This window comes from Elgaria multicarinata, chromosome 1 (assembly GCF_023053635.1).
Source record: "Elgaria multicarinata webbii isolate HBS135686 ecotype San Diego chromosome 1, rElgMul1.1.pri, whole genome shotgun sequence".
NCBI classification, from domain to species: domain Eukaryota; kingdom Metazoa; phylum Chordata; class Lepidosauria; order Squamata; family Anguidae; genus Elgaria; species Elgaria multicarinata.
The window spans coordinates 159381459-159400192 of record NC_086171.1 but is presented as its reverse complement, the minus strand read 5'-3'; the positions used below and the strand labels follow the sequence as shown (position 1 = coordinate 159400192).

The window sequence follows — 18734 nt, the reverse complement described above, 5'->3', positions numbered from 1 at the left end:
CACACATGGGTTGCCCCACATAGAGCACAATACAGTAGTCTAATCATGAGGTTACGTAACCCAATGATCTTGCAGATATAAGGCAATTATATGCAGCTATTAGACAGGCAGATGTAGTTAGCTACATATATAGCAAGGGTCATTAAGAATTGGCAGAATCTAGGAGCAAGCAAGGTACAAGAGGAATGTGGGGAGGCTAAGTGAGAGGTTATATTTAAGGTAGCAAATAAAGCTGCCTTCCTCAACTTGGGGCTCTCCAGATGTGTTAGTCTTCAACTCCCATCTTCCCCAGCCAACATGGCCGATGGGACTTGTAGTGAAAAACATCTGGTGGGTACCTGGTTGGGGAAGGCTGCAGTAGAAGTTTGAACACCCCTCGGCCGGTGGAGCACAAGTATACCTGAGCTTTGCAGAACCTCTTCATTTGGGCTTCTTTGGCTCGTCTCACCAGCGTCTTTTTCCAGGTTGGGTATTGAGGGTCTTCGGTCAAGCCCAAGGAATGCTGCGACCACAGTGCACAGACAAGAAACAAAAGCAGGATATTTTTTTTTAAAAAAAAGTCGTTATCCACCATCTATTCTAAACCAATTCAGTGGCTGGTTCAGGCTAGGGCATCACTGCTTACCTTCTAGCCATAATCAACACAATATCTCCCCACTCCCTTTACAGCAGATATTAAACACACACACACACACACACACAAAATGGAGCCTGGCACAACAACATTGGGGCTTTGGGGAAAAGGACGAGGAAGGAGTTGTCATAGAATCAAGAGTGAGTAATGGTGGAGCTTGGCCTACCCTACAGCTGCAAAAAGACTTGGGGAACTGACTCACTTTCCAGTCACGATTTGTAGGGTAGATGGGAGGGGGCATTCCCAGCATTCACAATGAGGAGGTTGTCTGTCAGGCTTTGTGAGGGACTCGCTAGTCATCCTTTCAGCACACAAAGGCTTACCACTGTTCCTATGAACCTACAGGCCAACTGCACCCCCCTTCTTTGCCTATTTGCAGCCCCCGGGGTTAATGCTAAATACTTCATTGTTTGTGGCTCCCTTCCAGGGCTTTGTGGGAAATCTGAGGCCTAAGAATGCCAATGAAAAGAGAAGGGCAAAAGCTTGCAGTTGCCCACATTGCTCCTGCTCTCTGTGCTGGGATTGGTCTAAGCTTTCAGCTAGCATGGCCAACCTGCCTGGGAGGCTCCTTCATTGATGTGAACTACTGAGAGAGTGTAAGCTTTGTGTCCTGTGGCAGAAATACGGCAGTGAGGAGAAGATGGGGCACAGAAAGAGATGAGTTATATTCAGATAGGGGTGCAGAGAAACCTGTAGGAAGAGGAAAAAGTGGGTAAACTAGTGCGGAGAAATCTGTGGTGGGCAGGGTTGTTTTTTTTAAAGGGAGACACATAAGAGCCCTGCTGGATCAGACCAAGGGTCCATCTAGTCCAGCACTCTGTTCCCACAGTGGCCAACCAGCTGTCGGCCAGGGACCAACAACACCCTTCCACCTAAGTTCCCCAGCAACTGGGAGAGAAAAGCAAGGCTACATATGAATCTGTGGATAGAAAAAGCAGAGAAAAAGAAGAAAACGTGTGCTTGCAGAGGAAGAAAAGGAGATAAGTGTAGAGAGACCTGTGGTGGAGGAGAGAGAGCACACTGTGGGGTGCTTAATGGAAGATCATTCAGGAAAAAATCACGCTAGATTTCAGCATGAATCAGGATAATTCACGCTAAATTTAAAACCTTGAGCTGGTTCACACAAGAATCCAAGATGTATGCTGGCCGCCATTTTATTATTTATTTATTTATTTAAAATATTTGTATCCCGCCCTATATCATTAAGATCTCAGAGCAGCGTAAAGAATATGCAAGCTGCAATGCATCGCCATGAGTTGTTCTAGGGTTATCCAAGGGTTGTTAAACCTTAAAATAACCCACAACACCTGGGTTCATATGACAATTCAAGCTGTGGCATGCCCTTGCCACAGCTTACATGTTCAAAATGGCAGCTAGTACACATATTGGAGCCCTGCAGGTGAATTAAACCACGGTGGCTTATGAGTGAACCATGTCACTGAAAGAAAAGTCCTTTGCTGCTGTTAGTGTAGTGATACTGCATGTTTCTTGAGAGAAACATGCAGAAGTGGCAAAGAGTACTGTGAGTTGAGCCCAGCCCTACTCTGAAGGAAATCAAGTGTAGGACTTTAGACTCACAAAATCTGCTCCGAGTTCTTGGCTGTCTGCGTCTTCTTCTTCTTCTTCTTCCTCCTCCTCCTCGCTGTCACTGTCAATCTCGAGGGAATCTATCCAAAGAAGAGCAGCTATAGGGACTGAAAGTTTTTCAGAGCAAACTATCTTATTTATCTTTACATTCACCTGTACACAGATGGTGCCAAAGGGGGCTCTCTAGGCTAAAGGACGGGTCTGCTTGTGGGAGGACATGCATCTTTTATAGCTATAAATATCTGAGAGGAGACCTCTTTTGATATAATTAATTGGGGAGGCCGGCAGGCAGGCACAAGGATCCGCTGCATTAATTTCCTGTCTATGGACAGTGAAGGCAGAGTCTACTCTACGCCATACAAGATTTGGGCCTATTACTATAGTGCAATACTCACAAGAGTAAGAGAGAAGGTGTCTTTGTAATACAAGCCAGGCTTCTCCAACCTGGTGCCCTCCAGGTGTGTTTGCTGGGGCATGCTGGGAGTTGCAGTCCAACACATCTGGAGGGCAGCCGGTTGGGGAAGGTTGTTGTAGTGTGTGGACCAAACCATGTGGTTCCTATTCAGTGGGTCTATGAGCCAAACTACATGCTACACTTTCCCCATAAAATGTCCTGATATTTTGATTAATCAATTATAAATAGGGGTTCTGTGCGGTGATCCTTACTTTGAATGCATTGCACGGTGAAGGAAAACTTATCTCTACTTCCCAGTTGTGTCCTGAATGAAAATTCCCACCACCACACCCACCATGTAACTTGGGAACGTCTTTCCTAGAGCTCCAGGCTGCATGGGTAGCTGAGGGAAGCCAATTTCAGTCAGAACACAACTGAGGGGTAAAGAGACAAATCTTCCCTCATCTTGTAATGTATTCAAAATAAGAATCACATCCCCCCTCCCTGCGCCTGCTTGTAATTCGTTTTTTAAAAAATCAATAATGTGTAACTTGGCCCTAAGACAAGATGAGATGATGGTTAAGGGAGAAGACAGTGCAGAACGGGACACGGGAGAGTTAACTATTGACAAAAAGCAGAAAAGGGTTTGGTAAACTACCTGTGTTGGCTTGAGACTGATCCAGCACCACTTTCTTACTTTACAGCAGGGCTGGGCAACTTCTTTTTTTTATTATTATTAAATTTTTATTAGACTACTAAATACAACAAACAAATATAACAAGGCTGGGCAACTTCTGCCCTTTGAGATGTTTTGGCTTACAACTCCCATCATCCCTCACCTTTGGCTACGCTGGCTAGGGCTGATGGGAGCTGTAGGCCAAAACAAGTTGCCCACCTCTGCTTTAAAGGCTGGGAGTTCACTGGAGAACTCTACCATGGAAGAGGACCAGAGAGGGGGCACCTTCGCTCTCTGGGCCATGATGGGGACATGTTTGTTTTGAAGGAGGAGTTCAAAGTTCTAAATGTTTCCATTAAAGCAGGAACAGACAAAAGTGAAATCAGGTGTGGGGAACGGGTATCCCTCCAGGGTTGTGGGCCTGCACCACTGGCTATCCTGGCTAAAACAGATGGGAATTGCAGTCCCAACGACATCCGGAACGTCACACATTTCCCATAACTGGGCTAAATGTTCAATACCACAAAGAACGATATAACAATCTGGGCCTGTATAATAGAGAAATCCCACATGAGCTGGTAAAAGTGGGCAATGAAGCAGCATATTGCATTTCCTCACTTTGCCTGCAAAGGCTAAACCTTCCTACTTCACCACAGGTTACCTCCCAGCTGGATATGATCTGAAGCCAGGCTCTGAATATGTAACTATGCAATGAAGTGCACATGGCAACAATTGCTCTTGGACTTTGGTGCTGAGGGTCAAATCAGGGAAAGAGTAAACCAATTTTAACAGGTTTAACAATTTTAAGCAAAACCCCGTGCTTTCCCCGTGCAGGCTGGCGGCGGCTAATCCTAACACAGAGGGAGGCCGCTGGGTCTGCCTGGGTGGACGCCGACCAATCAGGAGTCACCATCCGCCTGGGAATGCATCTGCTGTGAGGACAGATGGCAGAACTGCTATACCCGCCTCACTCTATGGAAAAAAGTCAGGGTAAGTCCCCGACATTTTTAAGTCCCAGGTTTGCCGGAAAGCCCTTTAATGGTTCTGAAGTGGTTGCTGTGTCATATAATCAACGCAGCGCCACCTCGAAGCCACTGCAGGGTTTTCAGACCGTCCAGGCAGCCCCCAGATCTCATGTCATTTTATTCTGTTTTGCTAAGTTGACCCTGCAATTGCTTTTATTATCTGCCAGGAACCTTCAGATGGGGAAAACTATAAATAAATAAATAAATAAATAAATAAATAAATAAATAAATAAATAGAATTACCTTCTAATTCTTCGTTGACACTGGATTGTTGCAGCCACATCTCTGGAAAATGAAATGAGGTTGAAATTGGACTCAGTCTAGATAATTCACGCTTCTCCAGGGTCGACAGGCAAATCTTTCTCCTCTGGATGTTTTCACACTCCTCCTGTTCTGGTTTAGAGATTGCAGTAGTTGACCTCTTTGTGGAAACAGCAGGATTTACGCCACCTCTATGCACTCCCGTACGCAGGATCCCTTGTGCTGCTTCCTGGGGCTGGCTGCCAGTCAAATTTCTTAAGTCAAATGTATTTTTTTTAGGATGGGCCCGGTCTCCATCTACACTTTGGTCCAGAACGTGTGAAGCCAAGTCAGTCTCAGGAACAGAGTTCCCCAAATTTTCATCCCCCACAAGAGGGGGCTGCTGATGCAGTCGCTGAGATGAGTTAATTGTGACAGCACCTCCAATTTCTCTGGATGGGAATAGGCTGGATTCTTCAGTGTCTAGTTTTGGATGTTCCTCAGCTTCGCCTGCTGGCAGCTGATCCATGTGGGACGACAGATTCTCATCTGGCCTTTGTTGATCTGAATCCGTTTCCATCCAATCCGCCTCAGCAGCCCCGTCCAGACTGCCTTTGTCGGAAGGCCTGTAGAGGAAGGAATCCTAGGGTAACCAAACACAAAACCGTCAGTTTTTCCAAGCTAGAAAACTGCAAGCCCATAAGAGGAGCCACGCTAGATCATGTTCCCCCTTACTCATTATTGTTCTAAGGTAAAAGCCCCAACGCTGTCATACGGGAGTTGTTTCAGCCTCTTGATCAGTTTGGTCGCCCTTTTCTACAAAGTTTTCCACTCTACATTATCCTTTTTGAGGTGCAGTGACCAGAAATATACAATGTATTCCATTTGTATAAAGGTATCATGATACTGGTGGTTTAATTTTGGATTCCTTTCTTAACGATCCCCAACAAAGAATTTGCCTGTCTTACAGCAGCTGAGCACTGGGTCGACATTTTCATCAAGCTCTCCACCACAACCGAAGATTCCTTTCCTGGTCAGTCACTGCCAGCTCAGATCCAGCAGTGTATATGTGAAGTGTGCCAGTGTGCATCACATGACGCTTGCTTACATTGAACTGCATTTGCTACTTTAATGCCCATCCCACAGTTTGGGAGCTGTTCTCAATCTTTTTTTTTGTGTTAACCACCCTAAATAATTTGGTGTCATCAGCAAGTTTGGCCACCTCACTGCTCACTTCTAACTCCAGAACGTTTATGAACAAGTTGAAAAGCATCATTCCCAATACAGATCCTTGGCAGCCTCCACTGTTTACATCCCCACCTCCTATTGTGAGAAACATCAATTTATTACTACTCTCTGCTCTGTAACCAGCTACTGATCCATAAGAGCATTTGTCCCATGACTGCTTGGTTTGCTCAGCCATCTTAGCTAAACAGCCCACGGTGGGCTGCCATTTTGAATATTCAAGCTGTGACCATGGCTTGTCATGTCATCTGAACTTGGCGGTTAAACAACCCTTGCATAACCCATAGTTTGATTTAGGGTTATGTGAGGGTTGTTCAACTTTTGTATAACCCACCCCCACCAGGTTCAGACAACACAAGCCACAGTTGTGGCTTGAATATTCAAAAGCCACCCAGCATGCACCAGCACGTGCAGCAACCCACCATGGTTTAAAATAACGCATGGTGGACTGTGGTGATCATGCAAACCAGGTCAGTGTCTACCACAACCTTGTTCCCTCCAGATGTTTTAGACACAGTCGTCAGCCCCAGCCAGCATGACCAATGATCAGGTATGCTCGGAGCTGCCACCTAAAACATCTGGAGGGCACTAAGTTGGAGAAGGTTAGCCTACCAGATCACCCCTATCCACATGAATGTGACATTGTAGAATGACTGATACTGGGCTGAGTATCAGCTAGGAAGCACTAGACATCTCTAATTTTAAAAAGGCAACAATCCCCCTTACCTTATGGCCTGCTTTGAAAGAGGCTCTGTTGCTGGATGCAGTTGTATTTGCGGTGGCTGAACAGTGCAGCATGCAGTAGAAATGGCCTAAGTGTGCAAGAAGATGGCTGCAATCAGGTCAAGATACGTTGCTCGCATTCATTTGTCCCACCAATAAATGCCATTGCCAGAGCAGATCCAGGCTGCTCAAAGGAAACAAAGAAGAATAGGCTGGGAGCTATCTAGAACTGTGCTTACAGGAAGAGGAAACACAGAACCCCCCCAAAAGGGAGCGAATTAGATTTCAGAGAACCCAAACACTGCCCTGTCTGTAACCAGGGGTGTGTGCCATTCTGGCTTCCCTCCTGCACATTCTCAGTTCCAACCACCTCTCTCCACTCACCGTCATCTTCATTGAAAGCAAAGTCCCCCAGCCGCAGCGTCGTCTTACAGTGGTGACACTTGAAACAGCCTCGATGGAAGAAGTGCCCCTCAGCACTGACTCGCTCTAGGATGTACACATGCTCTCCGCAGAAATAGCAGGCATCACTGCTCCTCACAGGGGAGATGGGGGAGTTCTGCCAGAAGACAAATGGTTGTCTTAGGGCCCAGAGCAATCTTATGCTGCCTGCAGGCTCCCAACCCAGGGCAAATCTCGTCTGTTGATCTGTGTTATCAAGCGTTAACCAGGTCAGAGACTCAGGTCTAGCAGTGTGTTTGGTACAGGTGAAGGCAGGAGCCGTTGCAATACACACAAGGGTAAGAGAGAGGGTGTCCTTGTAATGTAAGTCAGCCTTCCTCAGATGTGATGGCTGAAGCATGTTGGGGGGTTGTAGTTCAACACATCCGGAGGGCACCAGCTAAGGGAAAGCTGCAACAGGTAGTAAAATGGGATGCTAGTGATGCCAAGCACTGGTCTTTAGCCTCTGCACCCACCTATCCTTGCTTTGTTATCCAGAGAAGGGATGGCACAGACCAACTGATCAGCCATTTAGATTTTTTTTGGGGGGGGGAAGCCACCAAATAATCAGTTGTCAGTGGAAAGGCAGTGGGACCCTCTGTATTGGGACCAAGATTCTGCACCCCTGCTCCAAAGCATGGCAGTGAAGCCCTTAGGGAGGACAGCCCCAGCTAGACATTAGCTGAAACTTCCAGCAAGTTGATCCTTTCCATCAGACAAGGGGAAGGGAGTGTTTGAGCCTCAAGAGGAGAGAGCTGCCAGGCTCCCTGTCAGTATGTAATTGCATCAGTGGAGTGCAATAAAATCTTAATCCACTGTCCAGTTACAACCGTCGGCTTCCTCATGGCCCAACAGTTGGTTCATCTAGGCTTATGATAGGCAGGAGAACGAGCAGTCTTGCACACTGAGCTCTGGAGGAGTGACAGCAACCCCCCTGACAGCACGCAAGTGGTCAGGCTTCATGGGCAGCATCCAACCTCTTGACAGCTGTTCTCTGCACATCTGCCTGTTTCAGTCACCAGTGCTCTCCTCTAGTCAGAATTCCAGTACAATGGCTTTGTAGACGGAAAGGCAATGAACAGGCCTCCGTAGATTTGAGCATTTGCGATCCAGCTCCTTATCGGCCTAGCAAAGTTAAAATTGGAACTGAGGGGGCAGGGTGGGTGGGGAGGATTTCCCAAGTGACAATTGAATTCCAATTTTCACAGGTGCGATTTGATTAGTGTTTGAACTGCAAGTTTAAAGTTATTGGTCATATGGCAGCTGCAGTTAAGAAACTGTATGCACTGGATTTCCAGTGTTGTGTTAAAGGGTCAGAAAAACCCTTTAACCCTTTAAACCCTTTCTGACCCTGTGTTAAAGGGTCAGAAAAACCCTTTAACCCTTTATACAGTTGATAGTAAAGACTCAAATAATAAGGTTTAGGAATTTCTCATAAACTATTTGTTCCAACACTGGGACGCAAATGGAAGTTTTCACTTATTGTTCTGACTTTCAGTGGCAATAAAGATCCATTCTCAGAGCGCCCACACACAGATTCCTACATCAAAGACATTTCCATGTCAGAATTCACAAGAAACCCCCATTTAATCACAGGGCTAGTTCACATGACACAGCCAGCTATTTAACTCATGCCAAGTTGCAGTGCATGCCAGGTATGTGTGGCAGCCACTTTGACTGTGCAACCCCTGATCGCACTGTATTGTCTGAACCAGGTCATCATGGGTTATTTGAGGGTTAAATAACCCTCACTTAACCTCTAACGCAAATCGCAGGTTAAGCGAAGGTTAAATAATCCATGATGAGCCATCTGTTGCATGTGAACCAAGCCATTGTGTGATATGATACTACACTCTGTTGCATATATGCACTGGAAAGCTGCAGTTGGTCATTCTTTTCCAGCATGCCAAGACAAACTGCATGTAGTTGTTTAACATGCTATGATCTTCATGTAGGCTTCATGTTATTTTTTGCAACGCAGTACCTCGCATGTGGGAATCGTCACATATGAAGCGGCCTTAAGTCAATCAAAAGGGATGTTGAGAACCTGTGGTTCTCCAGATGTTGCTGGACTCTTAACTCACAACAACCCCAGCCAGCATGGGCAATGTTAAGGGATGATGGGTGTTGGAGATTGTAACATATGTCTGTTATTGCAATGTATATGCTTATGTTGTGAAGAGTAACCTGGGTAAGATAGGGTTAATAGTACGCTAGAGAGTGAGTGAAAGGTGGGAGGGGCTTGTGTGTGTGTGAGGATTCTAAGGTTATATAAAGGGAGATCTGACAGTTAGTTGGCTAGACAGGGCTTAGGGATTGAAGAAGCAACATCAAGCTAGTGTGGTTTTTGTATAGGATTTTAGAAGGAGTAGAGTAGGTAGGGAATTAGGACCAAGCATTAATATTAATAATCTCTTTGTATAATCCTTATGTGTCTTTGTTTTAAAATACTACCTCCAATGTGTTGACTGACTTAACATGCTATCATTATTTCCTTGTTACTTCTTCTGCAGTGGGTTGTGGGAACTAATAAGGCATACTGGATGTCTCTGGAACCCAGAGAGAGAGAAAGGGCTTGGGTGTCAGTGGGGACAACAGATCCAGGTGAAAGCCTGAGGGCTTTGCTTCTTGGTTTCTGAGGTAGGAACTGGAGAAGGGGGGAACCTGGGCAGGAATGACACAGAGCCCAAACCATTTGCGGGGCCCACAGATTCCTCAGCCCTGCTCTAGAAATTCAACACCCAACAGAAAGAGAGGATGGGGCCCTCTCCAAAACTGATATAATACAAAATGAATACTAAGCGCAATGACAGGAGAGCTTACCCCAGCCCCGTGCTTCATCTTCTTGGTTTCTGCATCTGTTGTGGAGTTCTCCTACAACCAAATGGTATGTATTTGAAGCAGCAGTGAAGGCACATGGCCAAGAGTCCTTCGTTCCCGGGATAAATTCAACCCCACTGCTCCTTACTAACTGGGGATATCTAATGTGGGAAAGGAGCTAGAATAACCTGAGAAGATATTAAACCAGGTGCCAAAGAGCCACTAGCTAGTTTATAAGAAACAAAGGAAGTCACTGGTCGGAATTTCTGGTCATGGACTAGCAATGGCTGCTGGGCAGACAGACTCACCAGGTTCCGTTTACGTGACAGAGAGAGACTTTTCTGAAGCTTGCTGAGGAAGAGAATAGCTCCCTTGGTGCCACGTGGTGTCAGAGGTTTTGCCGTTTTCTCCTCTGGTTCTGCAAGAGAGAACACAGCATTTCCTGGATCTGAGCCCAGCCTCCAAAACTGAATTTGGTCCTAGGGGCAAAAGAGGTCCCCCACCCCTGGTCTAGTGTGGTCGGTAATCCCCTTGGATTACATGGCCTGTCACCCTGTACAGAATTTAGGTTTCAACTGGCAGAACTGGTTCTCTTAGGAGTCTTTTCCTACCCGGAGACGTCTTGAAGGCATCATAAAACTGGCTCAAGTAGGTGATCAAGCCAAGCTGTTCAAGCTCAGACATAGAAGCCATTTCAGTGCTGGAGAGGACTGGAGGGATCCCTAGCTCCTGCTCAGCTACATCAAGGGCCAGCTGGTTGTTCCCGATGGGGTCATTCTGGTCCAGTGCATTGAAGTCTCTAGAGGTGGAATTTGAAAGTTAAGGTGACAGACAGGACTTAGCTCAGGTATAGAGAAACTGTTTTTTTAAAAAAGAAAAAAGAAAAAACTCAGCCTCATCCCACCATCAACTGCCACCTGGCAGCAGCCATTCCATCAGGCTGCAGTGAGGGAGGGAGGCAGGGAGGGAGGAAGATCAAGAAGCAGCGTGTGCTCCAGCTTTGCTGGCAGAACTGCAACATTTGGCTCCTCTTCTCCTTGAACTGTTTTTCATTGCAGATGGGCATTCTAAGAACTTTAGAACATTAAGAATTGGATTTGTGTTTTTCTCCTCTCCCCCTTCCCAACCCCTTTTTCCTTTTATACTGTAAGCCTGACGGTAGGGATTTTATTCATTTTTTCTTGACATATAAGCCATTCTGGAAGTCTTTTTTTTAAAAAAATAAAGAAATAATTTATCCACAGAACTGAGACCGAAAGTGAATGGTGTGATGGCAATCACATAAATTGCATTCTACCATTTCCCCCTTTATTTTTTGGAAACACTGCACTGTCTCCAGTAACAGGGCACCACACAGCCCTCCTTCCCCTGAGAAAACCTGGCTCCTGTTCCATTTTGCTATTATTATTATTTATTTATTTATTTATTTATATAGCACCATCAATGTACATGGTGCTGTACAGAGTAAAACAGTAAATAGCAAGGCCCTGCCGCATAGGCTTACAATCTAATAAAATCATAGTAAAACAATAAGGAGGGGAAGAGAATGCCAACAGGCACAGGGTAGGGTAAGCAGGCACAGGGTAGAGGAGAGGGAATATTTGCTCTGCCTCACTTGGTCACCAAATATGAGCAAATGAAATGCTGCAGCAAGTCTATCAAGATCTGGCAGTCAAGACTGCAAAGCAACGATCCTTCATTTGTGGAGTCCTAGAGCTCCATCAGACGAGCGTTTTATTGCACGCTCGTTACTGGGTGTTCACGGAGTTTGCTCAGGTCCCTCACATGACTTCATCTGCCTCCCGCCCCTTCTGGCCTTTGTGCAACAAAAAACCACCTCATTAAGTCCGATGATTTTTAAACTCGGAATCACTGCTCTCTCCTGCTGTGTGCAGGAGAAGCAGCGCCATTAGAACAGCAGACTCAATGGGCCTCATGCTCGTTCTGTACTTCCTCTTTTGAAAAGAGGAAGTAACTGAGGAACAAAAACTCAGGTGGAGAAGCAAAGGTAGGGAGTGTGTTATTCCCCCCATCCACCCAAGTGTGATGGAGCTTCCTGACTTGGTGGCCATTCACCACAGAACACCCAACATACACCCCACCCCAGGAATTGAGAGACGTTCAGAAGAGAAGGCACAGGGGCAACATAGGCATGAGAAGTTGCATGTTTTGAAGCCTGTGCCCACACTTTACTTTTAGGACCATTAGGGTGAACGGGGGCAGCCAATATCATACGCTGTACGCTCTGGGGAAGAAGCTTGAGATAGGATAGTAGCTTAATGTGTCACTATGTTAGCAGGGCAAAAGCTAGCCATAGGGCAAAGTTTCTCCACCCTCAGCCTCATTTTGACCCAACATCTGAGACACAGAAGCCATGGTTCTGAATCTCCACCCAAAAGAAAGACCTGGGTGGGCATTCAACTCTGTGAGAACTTCCTGAAGTGGAATTATATACAGTAGAAAATGTTCCACCTTGACCACCATACTTGTAGCACCATATTGTGATTTCTTTTTTTAAAAGAGTAGATGCTGATAGCTACTGAGCTTCTTAAGATCTGGAGCAAATCATCAAGCCAAGTCTGCAGATCTTCTCAGTCTACTAGGTCCGCAGCACCTACCCAGAGCTTCTTAGGACTGATTCAACATGCATGTTCATCACTTGATGACTGTTGCATCAAATGGTGATTTCCATGTGTGAATGAGCAACCGCAGAACAAACTCCACTGATAGAATTTGCAGAACACTGCATACCACCTAATACATAATTGCTTTTCAGTGCAGCCCGTTCAAATATTCAGCTGTGAGTTATCAAATCTTGGGAAATCAAGTAACGTACAGGCATGTATGAACTAGTGCTTGCTTTAGCCCTTTGGAATGCACAGTGTTTGCCAAAAGAGATCCAGTCCTTTATGTTGGCCAAGACAGACTGAGATGTGTGTGCGTGTGCACGCATAAATTTTCCAAAATTTAGAAAATGCATTTAACAGGAAAATAAATAGATCTGCTCAAGAAATTTAAAATATTTCTTCTACAAATGCACAGCGAAATGTTTACTAAGAAGAAGCCTGCCATGAGATACAGTAAAGTCCAGCAGTTATAAAAGACAAAACCAATGTTGAACAAAAACGTCAACAGTTGTAAGACCCAAATTTCTCAGGACATGCAGCCTTGTGCTCAAAAGGTGACCCAACCGCAACAACCTGATTTGACTTCTAGCTGTTTCAAGCAGGGAAATGAGCATTACATAGCCATCTCCCACGTTTTTATAGTTTTCCTTTCTCAGCAACTATTCCCTCCCTTCAGCTTCCCCACAGGGGACACTCACAGAAGATCTGGTCGGAAGTGATGTATAAGAGCGCACAGGGCCAGGCCGCTTTTCCAGGAGTGTGTGAAGTCCTCCACCTTGATGCCATCGTAGCTTGCTGTGTTAGCTTGACACCAGCTAAGGAGTTCCTCATAGGCTCTGTTGGTGTCTGGAGGAAGGTGGGGCAATGATGGAGAGAGAAAGAACACAGAAAGAGCTAAGAGCATGGTGGGACGCGGAGCCTGGCACTAATTCCCAAGTTCTCTCTAGTTACAGAATTTCTACATTATACAGCAGGTGACGTCTTAGCATACTAGGATTTTATCATGTGGCCAGCTTTATTTTCCCTCCAGGGGATCTCAGGAAAAAGAAATCACACTGCTACCGGGAGACAAGATAAGTGTTTGCACAACTTTAGTAATAATTGTTAGACAGCCTGTTGCACTTCAGATGCAGCTAAGTTAGGAGCTCCAGCTGGCTTGCTAGACTGCATTGCCCAAAACTACAGCTCTGACACAGTTGGGGGAACTGAGATGTAACATGTACTACTTGAATCAAGAACTGTGCGATGCAAGTCTAGCCTGGTACAACTGACCTTGCCCCAAATGCCATGCAGGAACCAGCCCAACAAGCACATTACCTATCGTTGCAATTTGCAGCGCAGATCCCATGCTTAGTTGCATATTAGCATGCAACAAACATATCATTGAGCCTTAGATCTGCACCCCTGAATGTACATCCTAATAGCTCAGAGGAAGTGAAACAGCTGTGGCTTCACAGCAGGGAGAGATCCACAGACTCCAGTTCTAACCAGGGCTACAGTGAAGAGGCGGTCACGTTATCTCTTCCTTTCTCTCTTTCCCACACACTTTGTTCCTACCCACTATAAGGCCCGCAAGCAAGACAAGGCCAGTCAGTAGACAACCACTGGGAAGTAGAAAACAATGACAGCGCAGGAGGAAATGTGAGTAAACACAGAGAAGAAACAAGAGAGACGTGTAACTTAAAGAGGCAGGAAGAACGAAAGGGATGGAGACTTATAGATACACATGCTTGTAAAGCCAGAAGGCAGAAGAAAAAAAACAGTTAAAGAAACACAGCAACATCTGTGGCATATTTAGTTTAGATTGCAGAAGCCTGGATAACAAAATGCTACAACTGGAGCAGAATGTCACTGTTAAACTGTCATTTTTATACTGTTGTTTTTATGTTTTAAAATTTTGTATACTTTTAATGTTTACTGTTTTTAACTTTTGTAAACCGCCCAGAGAGCTTCGGCTATGGGATATAAATGTAACAAATAAATATTAAACTAGACGGATGGATGGATGAACAGACAGTTAGACAGATAAGACAGACAGACGTGCTGTGTGCAGCAGGGATTCCTTCCCATAGAGGTAATAGTTTGGAGGCTTGTGATAAATGTGTCTTTATACCCAGGGGCGGGGGGTTGAACAGAGGGTGCTTATGCAAGAGGCAGATACATTTCTGCTTTCTTAGTCTGACTGTGTGGGGAAGCAGAAGCTTTTTAATCCTGGTTTGCACTAGAATTAAGAAAATGTTTTATGTGGGGAGTGAGAATGCTGAACAAGTTGTTGAGTTCAGTTAGCATTCACCCAAACATGCAAAAAGAAAAAAGGATCATTTATAAAAAGGTTAATGTGCTTACACTGGTATGTATCCTTAGCCTCTCTGCACTAATGCAGAGAAGTTGAAAGTAGCTAATGTTATCACAGATTCTTTTCTCTTTCCTCCTCCTCTTCCTTTTTTCTTTTTCTTCTTAAAGAAAATCTGGCTACTGAGTCTATACTGCAAAAGACAGAGCAGGCGCGAGGCCAAACAAGCATCTGCCCGGCATGGGGTAGGCAGTGGGACATCCAGCTCCAGGCCCACTGAATCCCTTCCAAGGGTGCCCCTTGTCCTTGCCCATTACTAGCAAAAGTAGAGGGGGCAAAACAAACCAATAAAAGCAAATTGCTTCAATTTCTTAATGCATCCAGACCACAGAATTCAGCTCCCCTCATCAAAGAATCATGGTTTGTTTTTATTGTATACAGAAAATTAGGCACGGTACATAAGAGTGACTCCTTGGGGTGCTTCCCCACAGTCAGAGCCCTGTCTTCCCGGCGCCGAGTTGGCACCACCTTCCCCCCCAGGTGACGACTTCCAAGGACACTACCAACTTTATAATTCTGTGACCGGTGTGCAGTAAAGAGACTGTGTGGGCCATGGCCACAGAGAAACCCAGAAGCCACTGCATCTAAAGGAGAGGAGAACAGTGAGCGCAAGCAGGCAGGGGGCTTGTCCTTAAGTTAGGGTGACCGTATGGAAAGGAGGACAGGGCTCCTGTATCTTTAACAGCTGTATAGAAAAGGGAATTTCAGCAGGTGTCATTTGTATGCATACAGAACCTCGTGAAATTCCCTCTTCATCACAACAGTTAAAACTGCAGAAGCCCTGCCGTCTTTTGTATCTTGTTAAGAGGGCAGGGCTCCTGCAGCTTAAAGTGTTGTGATGAAAAGGAAATTTCACCAGGCACTGCGTGCATACAAATGGCACCTGCTGAAATTCCCTTTTCTATACAACTGTTAAAGATACAGGAGCCCTATCCGCCTTTTCAGATGCTCACCCTACTTAAGTGGATCCATACATCCAATAGCCAGGGAGGAAGCCTGCCAGACTTGCCTGTAGAGACCATCTCTGTGCTGCCACGGCTTCTCCTCTTCTTCTGATCCGTTTGAATTTCTCCTGTGATATACAGATTGCGAACCTGAAAGTAGATGCTCCCAGTTAGTTGGTATCTCTAACCATGGCTCAGAACCAGAATGGAACCCAGCTGATCTCCAAACTCCTAATGCCACCCTGGTCAAGTCAGGTGACCCTCTTCTTCTCAGCTTGGAAAATGAACCACACTGTGTTCCTCAGCTGAGAACAGCATCAGTGCCGGAACAGCATACAAGAGCATCTTGCAGAGCAGACTGTTCCCCCAGACCTATCACAGTGTGCACCGGCGTCCTGATACGTTTCCGTTACTTGTTGAAACATGGCTCAGAGAGGTGGAGAACTTTAAAAAGTTGCAAATGAGAAGGCTGAGACTTAGTGGAGGCAAACAACACAAAGGGGGGGAAACTGTCATGGGGCTGGAGCTGCTGCACCCTCCTCCCCCGCAACAATAGCAATAGGAATCAGAAAAAAGATCTGTAAAGCTGGAAGCTAAAAACCAACAAGAGACAGCTGTACTTGTTGTGTTCCCAATGCGTTTCGATGTGATTCTTTATCAAGGGGAAATCTCTTAAAAGCTTTTCAGGAGGATTCCTCTCCTTCTCCCTTTCTTCATCCTGCCCTGCCCAAGCTCCCACCAGTGGTAGGCCAAGTACCTGTGAGGCTTTGATGGCTTGAAGGTTGATGTTTGAGTATCGTGTGGCAGGGTCAATGCTGTACTGATTGATGTTCTTGTTGGTGTTGTCGGGCGAAGTCTGCGACAGCCACTGATATATGCTCTCTCTGGGTGGAGATTAAGTAGCAAAGTCCCCCTCTTAGTCCCTCAGCAACATGCACTTGGGCTTCACACAGTGAGCCTTCAGCGTTTAGGTGCCTTCAGGCAAAACAGTAAGATCGCCACCCCCCTTCCTTCTCCTCTTCACTGAACTCCCTCCTCTCCCAACTTGCCTGGCTCTGTGACATGAGGAACATCCTGCGCTCTTGTGCATTCCCACAACTTCATTAGACAACTCTACCTATTCTTCATTTTGTGCCCCAGGCCTCTGGCCTACTGTTACACACACAGCCCTGGGATCTCTCCTGGATGGCACTGGGAACTCTGCTGAAACTGTGAGTCTTGACAAAGGAACCAGAAGGGGCTGCTTAACAATTTCCCTCCGTACTGGCCATTTGTCCACTCAGAACCATCCGCCCTCAGTAGTTTTTCATACTTTGTGGCAGGGTGGGGTGGGTGGAATATGAGGCTTTTCACCAAACCAGGCAAAAAGCAGCTAGGAGGGATATTATTCTGAGTAGATAAATGGCTAGAAGGGTTAAGAGGTAAAAAGCCCTTTTCCTTTCCCCCATCATTCCCTCTGCTGAAACTTGCAGCCTCCAGAGGCTACTTAAAATTAAAAAAAACTTTGGCGAAAAGATACACATGGATGTCTGTAATGTGTACTTTGGCTCTCTGAACACCAATTAATGCCCACCATTTAGACACTGAGCAGCAGGAAACAGCTCGAGGCCTAATTGTAGTGCACATCTCTGGCCATCCAATGCCCATAATTACAGAACAAAAAATTCTTTTCTGTTAAAACCTCTTCATTTATTCATTCCTCACACAGCAATAAGCTTGTCACAGTATTTGAAAGCCAAGGGGTGCTTCCAGTTTGGACTTTTATCGTGCCATCACCCTGCCTATTTCATGAAATTTTACAGGAGGTCCACAAGCCGTCATGTTCCATCCCTAACTCCCCCATGTTTTCCAACTTGTTCTTCTGTCTTTTCCTTGTTGGAAAATCCATTAAGAAGGGAAAGATGGAAGGGCTGCACAATGTATTTGGCTGACAGTGCTTTTAGCAGCCACCCGTCTGGAAGCACCCAAAGCCTCAGAGGAGAGGTACCCTGCTATGCAAAACCTGGCCAGGAAAGGTCTACATGCTTTTGGCTTCTTTTGAAAAGTGGTGTGGTGTACTGGACGACATGCTGGATTTAGATCAGGGAAACCTGGCTTCAGATCTCCAGCCAGCTATTAAATTCACTGGGTAGTCTTGGGAAATCACTACTTCTCAGCTTAAATTACCTCACAGGGCTATTGCAAGGATAAAATGTACACCATCCTTAGCTCACCAGCGCAAGGAATAGACGTGTGATTATTAGCTTGTTTGCAAGGTAATTGTGACCCTTTTGGTGCTCTGTAGCTCTATAGATGCCTTTTGGAGTGGGGGATAACCAATTTCAGCTTCTTAGCAGAAGCTAAGAGACTCTAGGCTAGGGATAGGGAGCTGTGGCTCTCCAAATTTTGTTGGATTATAACTCCCATCATCCCCAACTGCCTGTGATGGCTGGGACTGATGGGAGTTGGAGTCTAATAACATCTGGAGGGCTACCGCCCCCTCATTCCTAATCTAGGCCATCTCTGGTGGCCAAGCACAAGTAAGTTTAAAGCAGAACTGCTCAGTCTGGACTGTCTACCCATAGTGCAATGGGAGAGCATCTACTTTGCATTTCAAAGGGGAAAAAACTGCCAGAGACACTGGAGCTGTTGCCAGACAGAATAAGCCGTGCTCACTCCATATATCTAAAGCCCTCTTCCTTACATGGAACAAGTAACATGAAAACTCTGCAAAAGATAATAATCCCCGCCCCCCGCCCCATCATCACCGTGGACAGAGAATGTCCCTTCTCAGAGCACTCACCTCTCAGCCAGCACGTTCAGAGGGGGACTTCCTGAGGCCCATCTTTTTACCATCCAGGCAGCATCAAAAGCTGCCAGGAAGCCTCTGCCCACACCAGTGCCCAAGGGCCAGAACGGCTGGAGAGCAAAGGAGAGAAAAGAATGAGGGAAGCTTTGTGGCTTGTTAGCAAGACGGGCTGGTCGGATGTTGGCCTGCAGCTCAACAGACATTGACACTGGACAAATGCAGCAGGAAACTGGAATT

At 45.9% G+C, this 18734-nt stretch overlaps 1 protein-coding gene across 1 annotated transcript in view; it reads right to left on the bottom strand.

Moving 5' to 3' along the window:
• Positions 1-18734, bottom strand: part of MICAL1 (microtubule associated monooxygenase, calponin and LIM domain containing 1) — a 59063-nt gene that overhangs the window by 7824 nt on the left and 32505 nt on the right. Inside the window, exons 9-20 of the mRNA XM_063141062.1 lie at positions 18492-18607; positions 16467-16593; positions 15775-15859; positions 13111-13258; positions 10397-10584; positions 10094-10203; positions 9789-9839; positions 6909-7083; positions 6528-6613; positions 4560-5199; positions 2213-2301; positions 401-502 (exon numbers count right to left, since the gene is read on the bottom strand). Of these exons, the coding sequence (XP_062997132.1) occupies positions 401-502; positions 2213-2301; positions 4560-5199; positions 6528-6613; positions 6909-7083; positions 9789-9839; positions 10094-10203; positions 10397-10584; positions 13111-13258; positions 15775-15859; positions 16467-16593; positions 18492-18607 (1917 nt within the window). The remainder of the gene's footprint in view (positions 1-400; positions 503-2212; positions 2302-4559; positions 5200-6527; positions 6614-6908; positions 7084-9788; positions 9840-10093; positions 10204-10396; positions 10585-13110; positions 13259-15774; positions 15860-16466; positions 16594-18491; positions 18608-18734) is intronic.